Consider the following 17,673-nt stretch of genomic DNA (forward strand, 5'->3'; position numbering starts at 1 on the left):
CATTATTTGAAAAATCACAAATACCCTCTGATTTTAACGAGAGGCTAACAACTAGCCTAATGTGTTAGTTTTCTATTCATTTTTTATCTATTGTGAACTTAGTTTTTCTATCCCTTTTTTTATGATAAACTGACTAAAATGTCATTGGATTATAATTTAATGGTACTCATTTTTTAGAATTTATTAACCAATTGAATAATTTTTTTTACAATTTTTTCATCCATCCCGTTCGATTTTCTTACAATTATTTTTTTTATTTGAAAACAAATACAACAAATGCAAAGTTGACAATTTTAGGCCTCTATAAAAAAAATAATATAATTTTATCGAATATCAGGGGATGAGTAATTTTTTAAATAATAAGCGCGTATTTGTAATTGTGTCAAACCTCAAAAGAGTTGGTTATAATTTACCCTAATTATTAGTAACCATTAAGCAATTAATTTTCACAAGTAAGATGCAATTATATACCTTGCACACCTTGTGCTTGAGTGGAATATTACTGATGCAATTTTCAGGTTATATATCTTAGGGACGTACACCTGAAATTAGAATCAACGCATGAAGCCAATTGGAGAAAAAGATGAGAGTAAGATTCCGATTTAGTTTATCTTGCACCCTCTCGGTTTCTTCCTTTAATTCCAGGGCCGGTAATTTTATGTTATTTTACACCGAATGCCCGAAAAAGATCGATGGTACACCCTTGATCATAGTTTTATGCTTTGATTTTGTTTATTGTTTGTTTTTCACGCTTCCGCCTTGCATCCCTGATCGATTCCCTTCCTTGAAATGGTATTAGAGCCAGGTTTCCTTAATAAAATTTGCAGAAGCTGTTATTTAGCTACCATCTTTAGTGATACTAATTACTAATGTGTGCGGCACACTTAAATACCTGTGCAATTAATATAAATTTAAATAATGAAAATATTAATTAAAGAGAAAAGTATTATTTTAGTCTGCTAAGTATGCCTAATTTTAATTTTAGTCCGATAGCTATATCCATTTTTGTTTAAATCAAGTAACTTACGAAATTGCTTACTTTTAGTCCTCTGGCAGATTTTCGAACAATTTTACCCCTATGAGTGCATATGAACTAAAACTGCCTTTCAAAAGTTGCATAGGGGTAAAATTATCCGAAAATTGCCAGATGACTAAAAATAAGCAATTTCGTAAGTTACTGGACCTAAACAAAATGAACATAGTTATCAGACTAAAATTAAAATTAAATATAATTAGCAGACTAAAATAATACTTTTCCATTAATTAAATATAAAATAATAAAAAGATAAAATTTGTGAGAAGTTGAGAGAGAGAGAGAGAACGAATTGGAAATTGAGAAAAGTTAAAAAAATATTGAAATAATTTAAAATATTCAATTTCTGGTATTATGCACGGTCTTTTATTATCAAGTGGACAAAGTGATCTAATTAAATAAAATTCTTCAGATTACTAACTAATGACATTTGTATAAACTATTTCTTCACATGGGCAGAGTAATAAGAAAAATAATATAATTTACCCCCTTACGGAAAAATGCAAGCAATACTCTTGTGATATCGCAAATGAGTAATTTACCCCCTTATGAAAAAACAAATAGCGATTTACCTTTCTGTATTTTTTTAAATACAACACTTTACCCCCTATGATTTTTAAAATGAAGTAATTTATCTCCCTGTATAAGGAGGTAAATTGCTTCATTTTAAAAAGTATAAGGGGGTAAATTGTTATATTTTTTCCATAAGGAGGTAATGAGTTCATTATCAACATCACAGGGGATTAAATTATTTATTTTTTTTAACCGTAAAAAGTAGGTATAAATATGTTTTCGACCCATAAAGTATGCTTGCAGTCACATTTACCACGTAAAGTATAAAAGGTAACATAAATTCTGTTTATACATCGACTATAAATTTTTTGGATATTCTTATCATTTGGGCCCTTATTATATGTTTGAGGAAATGTCAAAACTATATAAAAAAAAACCCAATACAGAAAGTTGGTCAAACGATGATATAATTTGAAATTGTACTACAGTAAATGAAATATAATTTAGGCTCTATTCAAAAATAGATTATCTTAAAATGTAAAATTTTAATTAATTTACAATAAAATTTGGAGAATTTATCTCCACCTAAATAATTATAAACCCAAACTTGAGGATGAAAAAAATAATAAAAACAATTATAAGGGTACTTTTGCAAAATATGAAAATACTCGTTCACTCCCTTTAGTCTAGTTTGTACAAACCTACCATCAAACCTCATTTGTTTTTCTGTCCAGATTCAGGAAACTCTTTTGTAGAAACCCTCAAAATCACTGCTCACAAACCCACATCAAATCCCCTCCATCCCCGGTAAAAACCCTCAAGATTCAAGAAAGAAAAACCACCGGGAAGTGTTGGACTCCACATCAAGGTAGCCCAAGGGAAATGTTGGAGGTCTTCGCTTTGTGCCCACATATCCTCGGCGAAATTAGAAAGAAAAAACAGAGGAATGAACCCGAGAAAAATCTGCCACTTAGCCTCGGTGAATGAGCCACGGTGGAGTTAGTGGTGCAGTGCGCCGACAATTGCGACTCAAGGCGGAGAATGTGATGGGGCCTGATGGTGCCCCTATGCAAAGGCAGCACCCACAGGAGAAGCAGTGGCGGAGGTTGGGTACAACACAGAAAAATCGAAAAAAGAAAAAACCCACTGGTAAAATTCCTCAAAACCACTGTAATCTTCCTTTCATTTCGTTTCTTGAATTTTTGATGAAGAGGGTTTCTTCGTGATGTACTTTTCGGCCGTTGTTGGAGAGTATGCTTTGTGAATCATACTTTCTACGTGGGTATTAGTGGTGACTTCATGATATAATTGCTTGGATAATGTTTGACCTCATCTATTTCGCAATTTCTTGTAAAGTACGGCTATTATCATAACAAGTACGAATGTCTTGTTTAAGAAACTGTACTTTTGGCTATGGTGTGTCCACAAGGATTCTTGCTGGTCTTAGTTCTATGATAGTATTCTAAGTTATTGAAGGATATATGGTTAACGCTTTGTGTTATTATTTACTTATCGTTTTCGGCAATGCAGTCATATGTTCCACGTGAAAGGACTTGGAATGCAAGTCTAAAACTGTTGTTGTACATGTCTGCTCCATTCTTTTGATAGTTAGTTTTAGGATTTTCACCTAGGAGCGAGTTCTGCAATTCAAATATTGTATGTCGGTGATTTCTTTGTTTCTGCATTCTTATTGCCATAACTAATCTATTACTCTATTCCTCCACTGCTCGCTTTTGTTTTCTTTGGATTTACTTGTTATCTAATCCCAAGACTTCCTTATCAAATGTTATCCTCTTATTTTGCTTTCTGAAATGTTGTACTTGATAAACTCCCCACACCTCATTTTTACTTCCTGTTTGATTCTTTATGAAAAAAGATTTGATTATCGTCTGTAATTTTTCTTGCTTTAGTTGTCTCATCGCTCATGTTTTTCTGACACAAAGAACTAGTACTATTATTGTTTTTTAAATGAAATGGCTGATGGTTGCTTCTGTAAGAAATTTTTTAATTAGTGGAAGAATGAAATCAATTGTTGCTCAAAATTGAGACCTTTAAGGTCTATTTTTGTGGTTATCGTAACCAGAATTTGTTTAACTTTCCATGGTTTTGATTTTTCATTATTGAGACTTGATCCACAAATTAGTCTTTAGACTGTAGTCACTGTACTGAAATCTGAGATCCTGCAATTATAATGCTTTCCCCTGACCCTTTACAATTTATTTTGAAGATATCAAGATTGAGCTCAACTCTACTAGTTGCAGTTTATTCTTTTTCTTCTTTTAGTTTGATTGAGCCTTTCTCCCATTGTTCCCTGGTTCCTGTCATATGTTCCATTGCTTACTTTGCAATATCTTCTAAAATAGTGGTAGTTATAAACACATTATATGTCTCCTTTCATCTTCCAATTACAGACTATGCTGAGAAAAGCTGTTTCAACGGAGGGAAAAACTACAATCTTTAACATTTCTGCATCATCAATTGTTATCAAATGGAGGGGTAAGATACTTTTCTTTCTCACTTCTCTTATTATCATCCTTGCTTGGGCCAGCTTGGCTCATCATGCCCAGTTCAGTATTTCTTGGTTGCATTGCTATGATTTATATTGATGATCTTAGTTGTTTTGCTTTCTTTCTCCTCTTTCTTTTCCCCCTTCATTAGTTATAGCCTTACCCACGTTGTACATTGAATTAAGAGTAATTAGACCTCTTTTTTAGCTAAAATCAAGTACAACATATTTTATATGATATTATTAATCATCTTCTAGTTGTGTGGCCACATCATTGTCTTTGGTGCACTTCTTTTTCATATCAACAATCTTGTTAACTGAAGCTTTCTACAGGTTATATTTGCTAAACTGTGGTTTATTATGATAACTGATATGGTTCATTACATTTCCTGCACTCCAAATCATTCTGGCTGATAAAAAGTTAGTGACAGAAGAGGTCTTTGCGTTTGTAATTTTATAAATAGAAGAACAGTTGGCACTTTCGTATTCATGTATCCCTAAAGCATAGAGTCAACGGCTCGTGGCGCAAAGGACTCCTGGAGCCATGGCGCATGGCACATGGCACGCACATGCCTTTGCTAAGGACAACGCTAATGCACAAAAATAATTGATATGTTTATATAATTAGTATTTTTCATAGTGAACAATATAAAAAAGTACATTATATTTCTCATAGATTAGATTTCAGTAAATCTCTGCACTTCTAAAGTAATAATAGTAGATAGATATACTTTATACTATAGTATTAGAAATTAAATATCATGATATCATCAAACTATTAATCAGCAACAATGTTATAATAATTTCAACAACAACAAACAATTAAACCTTATAAATTTCCTAGTAATTACTAATCAAAATAGATAATAGAATATACAAATAGAAAACAGAGAAAGAAGGAAAGAGGAGGAAAAAAACAGAAACTAAGTTGTGCAAAGACAGTTGGCAGTGTGCAAAGACAGTTTTCCTCAAGCATAGTAGTCAATTAGCATAAAGTCCTGATTTTATTAATTAGTCATTTGGTTGATTTATTATTTTTTTTGTCTATTACAAGTTGAACTTCGATAAGTTAATTATGTTTTCATCAATTAATTTGCAATTTATCTTCTTTAGAGTTTGCCTAAATTCTACTAACAAAATTTGAATAGTATGAATTTTCTTCAATACCAAGATGGTTGTTTTTTAGCATATAAAAGTCATACTTTTTCATTTATTTCAATTGATATATCTCTTTGTATATATATTATGAACTTTTATTGTTTTTAATATTGATGCACTGTAATTTGAAGAACAAAATTTTTTTGTATTATTTATCTAAAAGCTTCTATTTCATTCGACTTTTACATAATTTAAGTTTTTATGAAGTATCTTTTAATTATTGATTAATTTAATCCCTGCATAGCACGGGGCACACGCTACCTTATATATATTTCAAGGTTTATTTATACAGAATTTCTATTTTTCACTAAACACTGCAGCTTCAGACTCTTGGCTTTCTTATTCTTGCTGCGTATTGCAAAAACTTGACATTTGCTTTGCTTCAATTTCAATGTTCCTTCAATTTTATTGCTACTTCAAAAGCAGAAGTCTTTGTGAACACTGCCCTGAATGACTTTCAGCCTTGACTCTCGTCCAAGTTAACAACATATAAACTATTAATATGAGCAATTATACATCTACATTACTAATTAGGATTAATTACATTTACAGCTCCTCTGAAAATGGGTAACTACACTCCTCCCCCCTAAAAAAAATAGTTCCGAAACTACACTTACACTAGTCATCCTTTGGGGAAAAAAATTGTTGTTCCTCTAATATAGATTATGTTGGACTGTTGGATAAAGCTAGTAAAAAACTTTACTAGATTGTTATATCTTATATGATCCCTAATATGCAAGTAAGCTTGTTAGCAAACTTCCTTTCCCTTAATGCACTTGTCTCTAATTCCCATTACTGGAATAAAATTTTCTTTTGGTCATGTAGATTTCTGCAGTTGCTAGAATTCGAATTGCCTCAGCATATGCTACCCACATATTCTTCCAGAAGCATGGTTTCCTTTATGCTTTCGGGCCAACATTTCGAGCAGAACATTGCATACTTAATTCTTAAAGACATCTTGCTGAATTTTGGATGGTGTAACCTGAGATTGCTTTTGCTGATATACAGGTGTGCTGATTGTAAGCTTCTCTATGTATTCGCACATAATTTTGGATACACATGAAAAAGAAGGCAATTCAACTTTTTGCCTATCATGCTACATATTCCACTCCTTGAGAAATACACAGAAATGATCTTATAGGTCACTTGTATGCACACTGAAAACCTTTCTGTGCGCTATAATAACTAATGGTGTAAAATCTGTGAGGGTGCAACATATCCTGACTTTGCTATGACCCAGATTTAGTGGGAGTGTTACTAATATTTTCCTATCCTTTTGGATAGGATTAGTTGAGTTAAATCGACTAGTTTTGTAACTTTGTCAACAGATTCTTTTCCTCATCTATAGCTACAGTTAAACAACGAGATTACTAATCCATATTTAAATTGACACTGAACAACCATTGTGTTTCCCAGAAACTTGCAAAGTTTATTATTGGCTATTATAACCTTTTTAAATTCTTCCAAGTATGCTCTAGCTTAGCAAATAACAGAATTGACACTTTTGTAGGATGATATTAAATGTGCGGAAGCATATGTCAGGTTTCTTTGTGAGAGATTGCTTGACCATTGCTATGATGATATGGAGTTCATGACCAAATTTATTTATAAAACTGCCCTCCAACGACTTGAAGTTGTTGCAAAATCCAAGTTTCACAGAGTCACTTACACTGAGGCAGTTGCCATTCTTGAGGAAGTAGCGAAAGTGAGGAAATTTGAGAATAAAGTAGAATGGGGGATTAATTTAGCTTCTGAACATGAAAACTAAATTGCCATATCTTCTATCCATCATCTTCAATTCATCAGCTCATAGATTTCCCCCCAAATTATGATAACGGATACTTGACTGAAGAGAAGTTCAAAGCACCTATTATTGTCTATAACTATCCAAAAGCAATCAAAGCCTGGTATATGAAGGTCAATGAAGACGATAAAACTGTTGTTGCAATGGATGTGCTTGTACCTAAGGCAGGCTCTAATTCTTCTCTCTCCTTTTCTTCCCTTCTCTCCATGACATACTATTTTTCCAAGTAGATTGGAACCTTATGTAATTCATTGATAAACCTTGTTCTGAATTTTCAATAATTTGATTACTTTCTTGCTAGGTGGGGGAACTTATTGGTTGTAGCCAAAGAGAAGAGAATTATGACGTTCTCAAGCAAAGGTAAGAAAAACTTCATTAGCACTATAGCTTCATCTCTAATAGGCACTCCGTAGACTCCCTGGCTGAAGTTTAGGATTCTGTCATACTTGAAAACAATAGTAATTTTATATAGCTAGATTCTCCTTCTGAAACGACAGGAAATTGCATAGAGCCTGGCTCCTCTGTTTCTCTTGTCCTTCTTACAACATATAAACTTGTGTAGTCTTTTTACCTATATAATTTGGTTGAAATTGAAGAAGCCATGATACACTTGAACACCTTTCCGTAATATCCCTTTATTATCAGTGATTCAGGTCCACTAAGTGATAGTAAATGCATAGTCACATTTCCTATCATACCTGTTACTCCAGTTCCCTCATGCCCTCATATTTTAAGATTGTAATTTATTCACTTTGGAAATGTCTAAGTTTCCATGGGCAAAATGGATGGCCTTGTATGCATTTTAGGAGTCTAGTAACACGGGAAGAGTACATTGTAACTTCTCTAATGTATCATGCATGGTAGCAAATATTTCAGTCGAGTTAAGACTTTGTGCTATAAATAGAATGTAGTTGTATCTTTAATGTGGATAACTGAACCAATATTAAGAAATGGATCTCTTCTTAAGTGTATTCTTAATCCACATTTGGTAAGCCTTGCTTACTTCCCTAATGGCAGGACCACTCTAATATTTAGAATTGTTATTGATTTGAAACTTAATTTGCCTTCAAAATTCAGGCTTCGCTTTAAGCATCATAAGCAGTTGTTAGAAAAGGATTATTGAAAATGTAATCAGATGAAGCCTATGTGCTTTTAGAAAATAACTAACTGCATCTCTATTTTCTTTGTGAATCATACTTTGTGTGTGGGTATATACTTGTAGTGGTGACTTCATGATTTCATTGCTTTGAGTAAGGTTTGACCTGACCTATTCTGTGATTTAGTCTAAAGTATGGCGATCATCATAACAAAGAGTAAAAATACTAAAGGTCTTGTTTAAAAGACTTTCACTTTTCTTTGGGCATCTATTGTGTGTGTGTTTCATGCTCTTCTTAGTTATATGATGGCCTTCTAACTTATCTTTTTTAAGCATTGTATTGGTGGTTCGTCTTTTACATGAAGACGTCTTGCCATATCTATGCATTTGACAGTTGGTTTATATTTGAATGTTTTTTCACTACATAGGTGAGCAAGCTTGTGGACTTCTATAAGGGAAGTTCAGAGGAATGGTCGCAGAAGGCGATAGAGCTTGAGGGAATCATCAAGGCTTTAGACGTAAACCCTGTTTGTGATTTATTTATTCAAAATTACCGAATGACACACAACAATACACTAATTCCTCTTATGAACATGCAGTGGCTTACGTTGAGGAATTGCAAACTTATCTATTTGTCTTCATGCATGGTAGCTACCAAGGGGATGTGTATGAGGTGGCAACGAGGAGGAATACTACAGTTGTGTTGGAGGTTGGGGCTTTGAGAACAATGACACAGGTGGTGATTAAAGAAAGTAAAAAATCTTTGCAAAGTGATAATGGTGGTAAAAAGTTTTCTTGGCTTCCACTTTTCATTTCATTCATTAGACATGTTTTCTTTTATGTGCGTGAATTGTTATCTTGAAATCTTGATATTCATCATTTGCATCATAATGCAAAGGTACTTTTCTTTATATCTCGCAAGTTTGTTATTTTGAAAAATATTCTTGGATGGTTTTCCAGTGATTTTCCAATTGATTTACTACTGTGGGTGTTTCTCATCCTTCTTTATTCAGATGTACTTCAGTGTAATTTCCTTCAAGTAAACTATATGCCTTGCTCTTTATGGTATATCAAGTTTTCTGAGACATTTGATTGTCAGAATGTCAATATGTTTGTGTAGCATTTTTGGATTAGACTCTTGGTTCAATTGACATAACATGGAAGTACTCATCCAATTTTCATGTGAAGGACCCAATAAACTATTTCAAGTGTAAAGAATTCCACCTTTTTAAGTTTTCATTTGTCTTCTATTATATTATCAAACTACTACTTTTTTTTTCGAGTTTATCGAGAATGATAGTTAGTAATTTGACAAATAAATGTGATTTAGGAAGCATAAGATTGAGACATGAATGTGCACTTGCGTTATGTGATTGTTGCTCTGAGTAAATGTGGAGTAGTTGAGGCCTAATTTCATGCATTTTGAATTGTTTTGAAATAGAGTTGGAATGTCTCTGCTTCCACTTAATCATAGGAGTTCTTGTGAAATCATATTTGTTTGCCAAAACGCGGCCCAATTGATCCTTATAAGCCTAACACGGGACATGCATCATTTTGAAAAATTCAAAGGCCCTTCCTCTTAGAAATTTCTTTTACCATGAAAAAAAAAAAGAAAGAAAGAATAGCAAGAAAAAGGAAGACTACATCTACTCCGCTGGTTTAGGTCACTTAGTAACTGGGTAACTTCATCACAAATGTTGTTATTCACGTAAAACGGTGACTAGAGCCATGAGTATGCAAAGCACTTTAGGTAAAATGTTTTTTGGTTGAGTAACCGGGTGCCTTCACCACAAGTGTTGTCATTCGCGTCAAAAGACCGAAATACGACGTTTTTTGGTTGAGTAATCGGGTGCCTTCACCACAAGTGTTGTCATTCGCGTCAAAAGACCGAAATACGGCCTAAAGAAAGTAAGTCACAGGCAAAAGCAAAGAAAAAAGAAAGGAAACAAAAGCCGTGACAACAAAAGGGGAAGAAAAAAGGAAAAACAAAATCATTAGTGGCCAAAGAAAAGAAAGAACAACAAAAGTCGTCCCAACTTAGGCAGAAATAAGGAGATAAGGTTATTGTGTTGAAGCGGCGAGTATGGTGACATTTAGAAACCTATGATTTTATGGAAGCTTGATTGTTCTACTCTCTACTTGGCGAGACAAAGTGTTGTGATGTGATTGGCCTCTTACCCTCATTATGATAAGTTAGCGTTTGCATAACGTATTGCTGCATTGGTGTTTAGAGATTATCTGCATATAGGTTATAGGTTACATTTGTTGTTATGGAATATTAGCACAATGTTGAGAACATGTTTTTTGCTGTGTCAAACTTTCGCTTGAGGACAATAATTGTTTAAGTTTGGGGAGTTTGATAAGCTTAGCTTTACATATTTATAATAGCGGATAATAGTATTTCGTTTTGTGTGGGAGGCAATAACTTCAAAAAATTGCAACAGTCCTTTCCTTTTATTTCTGGTTATCTAAAAATTGTCGCATTTCTTGATGGCTATCTGAAAATCCTGTGTAAGAGCCTTTATTTATTCTTTATCTAACTACTGTTTTTGGTTGGGAGGTGATAGATTCTGACCGCGATACTATTTTACCAGTATAACTGAAAATAATTATTCTAAAAATGTTTAAATGCTATATTATAGTTGTCTTTAATTGTATGCATTATTCCTATTAGATGACCATATCAGCAGGGTAAAGAGAACCTCCCAAAGCTACATGAAATATACAATTTGGCTAAGAGATGTTTGGTGGTGGCATTCCGAAGAAGGATGGAAAAATTGATTATGCTGAAGACTCTTTCGCCAGGGAAGGAGCATTTTTTATTGTATCAGGACAACTGCAGGTTGAAACATATGCCTGTGCGCTCAGTCGTGTGTATACCTTCAGGCCAACATTGCGAGCAGAACACTGGCATACTTCAAGACATCATGTTTCTTTGTCAGTGGTTGCTTGACCATTGCTATGATGATATGGAGTTCATGACCAAATTTATTGATAAAACTGCCCTCCAACGACTTGAAATGGTTTCAAAATCCAAGTTTCACGGAGCCACTTACACTATGGCAGTTGCCATTCTTGAGGAAGCAGCGAAAGTGACGAAATTTCAGAATGGAGTAGAATGGGTGATTGATTTAGCTTTTGTTATGAAGGTCAATGAAGACAATAAAACTGTTGCTGCAGCGGATGTGCTTGTATCTAAGGCAGGCTCTTACTCTTCTCTCACCTTTTCTCCCCTTCTCTCTATAATTCATTATTTTTCCAAGTAGATTGAAATCTTATGGGTAATTCTTTGATAAAGATTGTTATGAATTTTCAATTACTTGATTACTTGTGCTTGCTAGGTGGGGGAACTTATTGGCGGTAGCAAAAGAGAAGAGAATTATGATGTTCTCAAGCAAAGGTAAGAAAAGCTTCGTTAACACAATATCTTGATCTCTAATAGGCACTCCAAATTCCCTGGCTTAAGTTTAGGATTTTGTCATGCTTGAAACAATAGTAATTTTATATAGGTAGATGGTCCTTCTAAAACGACAGGAAATTTCATAGAGCTGGGCTCCTCTTTTCTCTTGTCCTTCTTATAGAAACTCGAACACCTTTCCATGATATGCAAGGCTTTATTGTGAGTAATTTAGGTTTACTAAGTGGAGAGTCAATGCATAGTCACATTTCCTATCATACCTCTTACTCCAGTTCCCTCATGCCCTCATTTTAAGATTGTAATTTATTCACTTTGGAAATGTCTAAGTTTCCATGGGCAAAATGGATGGCCTTGTATGCATTTTAGGAGTCTAGTAACACGGGAAGAGTGCGTTGTAACTTCTCCAATGCATCATGCATGGTAGCAATCATTTCTCTCGAGTTAAGACTTTGTGCTATAAATAGAATGTGGTTGTATCTGTAATGTGGATAACCTAGCCAATATTAGGACATGGTTCTCTTCTTAATTGTATTCTTAATCCGCATTTGGTAAACATTGCTTAATTTCACAATGGTAGGGCCTCTCTGATATTTAGAATTGTTATGAATTAGCATCATAAGCAGTTGTTGAAAAAGGATTATTGAAAATGTAGTCAGATGAATGCATAGTAGTCAGTGGCACAAGGCGCACAATGGCGCCAAGGGCTCCTAGAGCCATGGCGCACGGCACGGCACGCGCCTTTTTGAAGGATGGCACAAATATAAGAAATAATCTATATATTTATATAATTAGTATTATTTTGATTAGATTAATGTATAAATATAAATAGTGGCAATGTATGCTATCAATCTACAATAAATACTGACATAAACATACAATAAAATATTGCAATTAATCATCCCAAAAAGAAAACACCAACAGAACAACTAAAACACTCAAAGATTAATAAAATCACATCAATTTCAAAGATTCAATCAGCATAATTAGACCAAAAATTTTTACACTAAATAAATTTAGAAAAAAAGTCCTACCAGTGAACAGCAGTGGCACATACTATGGAAGAAAGAAAAAGAGAAGAACTGAGAAGAAAATGCGTTGAAAGAGGAAGAAGAAAGAAGTGAATAAATAAGACTCAAGAATGAAAGTTACCCATGCATGCAAACTTCTTCATTTGCTAAAATTCCTTTTATAAACCCTAAATTCCTTTTATAATTAGGGTTAATTAACCTAATTTATTGTTTTAACTCATGGGCCTGGGCAGCCCAGCCAAAACCCAGGCTGCCCAGGCGGATTTCTCCATGGCGCACCTGGCGTGCGCTTGGGCAGTCCGAAATGGCGCCCAAGTGCGCGCTATGGCGACGCCATAGAGAAGGCGCACGCTATGGCGCGAGAGGCACAATTGACTACTATGGATGAATGCTACCTCCTTGAAAGAGAGATGTCCTAAACCACTAGACTATGGGGGCCGACTTACCCAACCGCCCTCGTACTATGATCATAGTATGATCAGTTTTCAGAAATCGGCAGTATAATAGAATGACATGATTAGATCCAAAGGATCTTTTCGAATTGTCTAGAATATTTGGATTCATCATTCATATTCATGAGTTGTTCATTAGAATCGACATTCTCTGTATAAATTTTTACTAAAATCAATCTAGTAAGCGGGATCAAGAAGTTATCGTAAATTTTCTCTAAGGATTTAGTTCAGAGGGACAAGTAGAATCTCTTCATCACATGATTCGGGTGAAATATCTTGAAGTTTCTTTTATGTCGTATTGGTAAATGTACATGTATGTTATGTATCAATCAAGTGTTTTTTGTTTTGATAGGGATGATCTCATCATGTGTTTCATTTGTCATTTGTGAGATTTTGTGTTTTGCTTGTGTTGCTATTGAAGCAGCTACTCATTATCTCATTATCTATTATTAGCCGATTGCAGCACATTTAATTATTGGGGTGCTGGTGATGATGACCACAATCACATCAGACATGCAAAGTTTCTCAACACAAACCTTGGTTTATTGAAAATGGTCTGTTGAAAATTTATCATTTTATAGACATTCCCTTTCTCATAAAATATTGACTACTTTTCCTAAATTAATAATTTTCTATGTGATTCTGTAGACTTTGGGAGCATGGATGACATTTGTGAAGTCACTGGTGGAAATGATGCAAATGATTCTGAGTATGAGCTTCTGGTTTGCAGTCCATCCAAAATTGAGGTCAGTAAATCTAACAAAAAAGTGCTGACTATACAATGAAATTGATGAGAGCAATCCAGAAGAAGTGTGGTTGTTAGGAGTAATGGAGAGTGAATATTCAAATTTAAGCATTGAATAGAAGTTAAATGCTTTTATTTTCAAAATCTGGTAGTCAGCTTACCAGCATTACTTTAATCACAAACACTGAGGTGGATTTAAGCTTAACTGCTCAACATCTATGCAAAAAGAGATATTGTATGAGACTACAGCAAAATGATGAAACTGTTAATGTTCCTCTTTTATTAGCAGAACTGGGATTAATATGCTTGGATGAATTATATGATCCCTTTTACTTATTTATATTTAAATTATTTTATTAAACTTTTTATATTAAATTACATATTTAATTGATATATTAATAGTTTAAATTAAATAAAAATTATCTATTTTTAGATTTGAATTTTTTTATTTTTGTCCATATAAATTTTATTATTATTATTGAATATATAATTTACTACAAAAAGATTGGGCACTATTAAAAAACATGGACCGCACAGACTTGGGTATTGGGCTGCTTCTGCATTGGGCCCAAAGCTTTTCTAGGCCGCAACATTTGACTGGGCTGCTCCCGCAACTTGGGCCGCCTCATCTGCGGGCTCCCTCTGCTGGGCCGTTCATCCACACAATTGGACCATTTTGGTGTTGAAATCTGCCAAGAATTTTTGGGCCCAAAGAGTTTTTGTAATAATCTATATTCTTATTTTCTTATTATTTATAACAATCTAAATTCTCATTTTTTTTTATGAATAAACCTCTTTATAATAAATTATTTAATTAATATATTAGATTATAAATTTAGGTTAAAAGTTATCAAGATTAATTTTTTATTTTTGTTACTCGAACGCATTAGAACAATATTTATAAGAATGAATAATATGACCCGACTCGTATATATTTTTATTTATATTATTTTATTAATTTTTTTATTAAATCAGTATATAAAGTATATCTCTTAATAATTAAATATTACATTATTTAATTAATATACTTATAAAATTAGTTACTAGGTTATGAATTTAAAGTAAAAAGTTATCGTTATATGTATAAATAATAAAAGTTTTTATTTTTATTTACATATCATCCCATATACTTTTTTATTATTTATACTAATTTATATTTAAATTATTTTATCAATTTTTTTTATTAAATCAGTATATAAAGTATATCTCTTAATAATTAAATATTACATTATTTAATTAATATACTTATAAAATAGTTACTAGGTTATGAATTTAAATTAAAAAGTTATCGTTATATGTATAAATAATAAAAAATTTTATTTTTATTTACAATATCATCCCATTTACTTTTTTATTATTCATACTAATTTATATTAAATTATTTTATTAATTTTTTTATAGAATCTTTATATTAAACTACATATTTAATGGATAGTAATAGTTACAAAGTAATAAATTAAATTAAAATTATCTATTCTTAGAATGAAAAGATTTAATTTTTATTTTCTTTATAACTAGAATTTTATTGCTAAAAGATAGAGGGAGTATGAAAGCAATATTTATAAGAATGAAACATTTCATATCTTTTTGACTTTTTATTTATTAAACATCTATATATAAAAGCATCTAATTGCAATAGTAAATTATCTTAATTAATATATTATAAAAACTAAATTATTTTAAATTTATAAACTTAATCTTTTATAAATTGCTAAATTATATTTACGGGAATGAACAATATGACCTCATTAATTTTATTATTATTATTGAATTTGTAATTTACTCTTCTTAATATTAATATATTCAATAATTTGTTAATACAATATTGACAGTTATTTCAAAATTATCATAAATTAGTTAAATCTTTAATTAAAAGATTAATTTTTTATTTTTATTTATAGCTAAGTTTTTTATTACACAAAACATAGAGGGAGTGTCAAAACAATATTTATGATAATAAATCCAATATATTTATTTTTATTTATACTAATTTAAATTTAAACTATTTTTTTATTAAATCAGTATATAAAGTTACATCTCTTAATAATTAATAAATTAGTCTAAATAAAAAATTAATCTTTGATAATTTTCAACCTAAATTTATTGCTTAAATACCCAAATTTATATTATTTATATTTTCAGCTTGCGTCACCATCTCTTTTCTTATAACATGATTGGGTTGGTCAAGTTTCACCGATTTTGTATACTTATACTTATAATTTATATAAATTATTAAAAGGTGTAACTTTTCAATAAAAAGGGTTAATAAAATAATTTAATTTTAAATAAGATAAATAGTAAATAAATTAACGAGATCATATTATTCATTTTCATAAATATTCTGTTGTTCGCTACTTTTTAGTAATAAAAGTTTAATTAAAAAAAATAATTAAATAATTTATAATTTTTTTTAATTTAAATTCATAACCTAGTAACTAATTTTTAATTTAATATTTTAATTAAATAATTTTTATTTTTAACTTTTAAGAGGTGGATTTTTTTAATTTTTAAGAGGTGTAATGTTAAACATATATAATAAAAAATATAAAATAATTTAAATTTAATTCATTTAATAGAAATTATATTTGTGCACATATTATTCATTCCCATAAATATTGTTTTGACACCCTCTCTACCTTATGATAATAAAAGTTAGTCATAAATAAAAATAAAAAAATTAAACCTTTTAATTTTAAACTATAAATTAATTTATACAAATTTTTAATTTTATAACCTAGAATTAATATATCAATTAAATAATGTAATATTTCAATTATCTAGATGTGTGATTTTATATGCATATTTGAAAAGAAAGTTAATAAAATAATAATTTAAACTAAATAAAAGAAAGTTATATTATTTATTCTCATGAATCTTTTATATCCCTCGAAATGTGATAATTTTTTAATTTAAGTTTATAACCTAATAACTAATTTTTATTAATATGTTAATCAAATAATTTAATATTTCAACTTTTAGTTAGTAAAATAATTTAAATTAGTATAAATAATAATATATTCCCACCCCTCTCTGTCATTTGGTAATAAATTTTATTTTAAAATTTATAATAATTTATAATTGAATTTAACCTAGTTATTAATTTTTACTAATATATTAATTAAATATTTAATATATAAGTTAGTAATAGGTATAATTTTATATATAAATTCAATAAACAAATTAAGCAAATTAATATAAAAATAAACAAATAAATCATACTCATTTCCATGAAAATAAATAAGTCAATAATTAAATTTATAATTAATGTTTCAACGTTAAATATTAATCTATATACTAATATTCTAATTTTCATTATTACGTTAATTAGATAATTTAATATCTTAAAATTTTTAAAATACCAATTCAATAAAAAAATTAATAAAAAATTTAAATTAGTATAATAAACAAACAACCATAAATATTATATATGGATTTAATAAAAACTGTTATTAATTATATTAAAATTAGCATATATAAATAAAAAAATCTATGTGGTCCTATTTACTAATAAAAATTTGTAACTTAATGGTAATTTTTTAATTTAAATTTATAATCTAGTAATTAATTTTAATTAAATAATATATGTTTATGATAATTTGAAATAGTATAAATAATTAAGAAATATAGGTGGTTCTATTATTCATCCCATAAATATTACTTTGCATAAACAAAAGTTTTAGTAATAAAAGTTTAATCATAAACAAAAATAAAAATTTAATCTTTTACAATTTACACCAAGTGTAGTAATTTTTTAATTTGAATTTATAACCTACTAACTAATTTTTATAATATTTAATTTTTAAGACATGTAATTTTATATAAAAATTTTATTTAAAACAATTTAAATTCTAATAACAAAATAATGTATATGATATCATATTATTCATTCCGTTAAATATTGCTTTGACATGCAGTCTACC

General features: G+C 30.5%; 1 protein-coding gene and 1 pseudogene across 2 annotated transcripts; both read left to right on the forward strand.

Moving 5' to 3' along the window:
- The first annotated feature begins 2,258 nt into the window (after nucleotides 1-2,258).
- On the forward strand, nucleotides 2,259-14,007 carry LOC110013256 (asparagine--tRNA ligase, cytoplasmic 1-like; annotated as a pseudogene). Its single transcript, XR_016063401.1, has 9 exons — nucleotides 2,259-2,695; nucleotides 3,958-4,042; nucleotides 6,036-6,218; nucleotides 7,316-7,374; nucleotides 8,539-8,628; nucleotides 8,710-11,310; nucleotides 11,452-11,510; nucleotides 13,472-13,562; nucleotides 13,657-14,007. The product of XR_016063401.1 is annotated as an asparagine--tRNA ligase, cytoplasmic 1-like (transcript).
- On the forward strand, nucleotides 2,530-8,137 carry LOC110013267 (asparagine--tRNA ligase, cytoplasmic 1-like). The gene is made up of 6 exons (XM_020699410.1): nucleotides 2,530-2,656; nucleotides 6,219-6,229; nucleotides 6,721-6,915; nucleotides 7,017-7,178; nucleotides 7,316-7,374; nucleotides 8,092-8,137. The coding sequence occupies exons 1-6, from the start codon at nucleotides 2,530-2,532 to the stop codon at nucleotides 8,135-8,137; spliced, it is 600 nt and encodes a 199-aa protein (XP_020555069.1).
- Nucleotides 14,008-17,673: the final 3,666 nt, after the last annotated feature.

This window comes from Sesamum indicum, linkage group LG12 (assembly GCF_026168435.1).
Source record: "Sesamum indicum cultivar Baizhima isolate 11 linkage group LG12, ASM2616843v1, whole genome shotgun sequence".
NCBI classification, from domain to species: domain Eukaryota; kingdom Viridiplantae; phylum Streptophyta; class Magnoliopsida; order Lamiales; family Pedaliaceae; genus Sesamum; species Sesamum indicum.

Bases quoted from the DNA above. Each gene is read 5' to 3' on its own strand.
- LOC110013267 (XM_020699410.1), top strand. From the start codon at position 2,530: ATGAGCCACGGTGGAGTTAGTGGTGCAGTGCGCCGACAATTGCGACTC. The intron at 7,179-7,315 runs GCAGGCTCTAAT...CTTTCTTGCTAG, and splicing joins TGGATGTGCTTGTACCTAAG to GTGGGGGAACTTATTGGTTG. The intron at 7,375-8,091 runs GTAAGAAAAACT...TTCAAAATTCAG, and splicing joins TATGACGTTCTCAAGCAAAG to GCTTCGCTTTAAGCATCATA.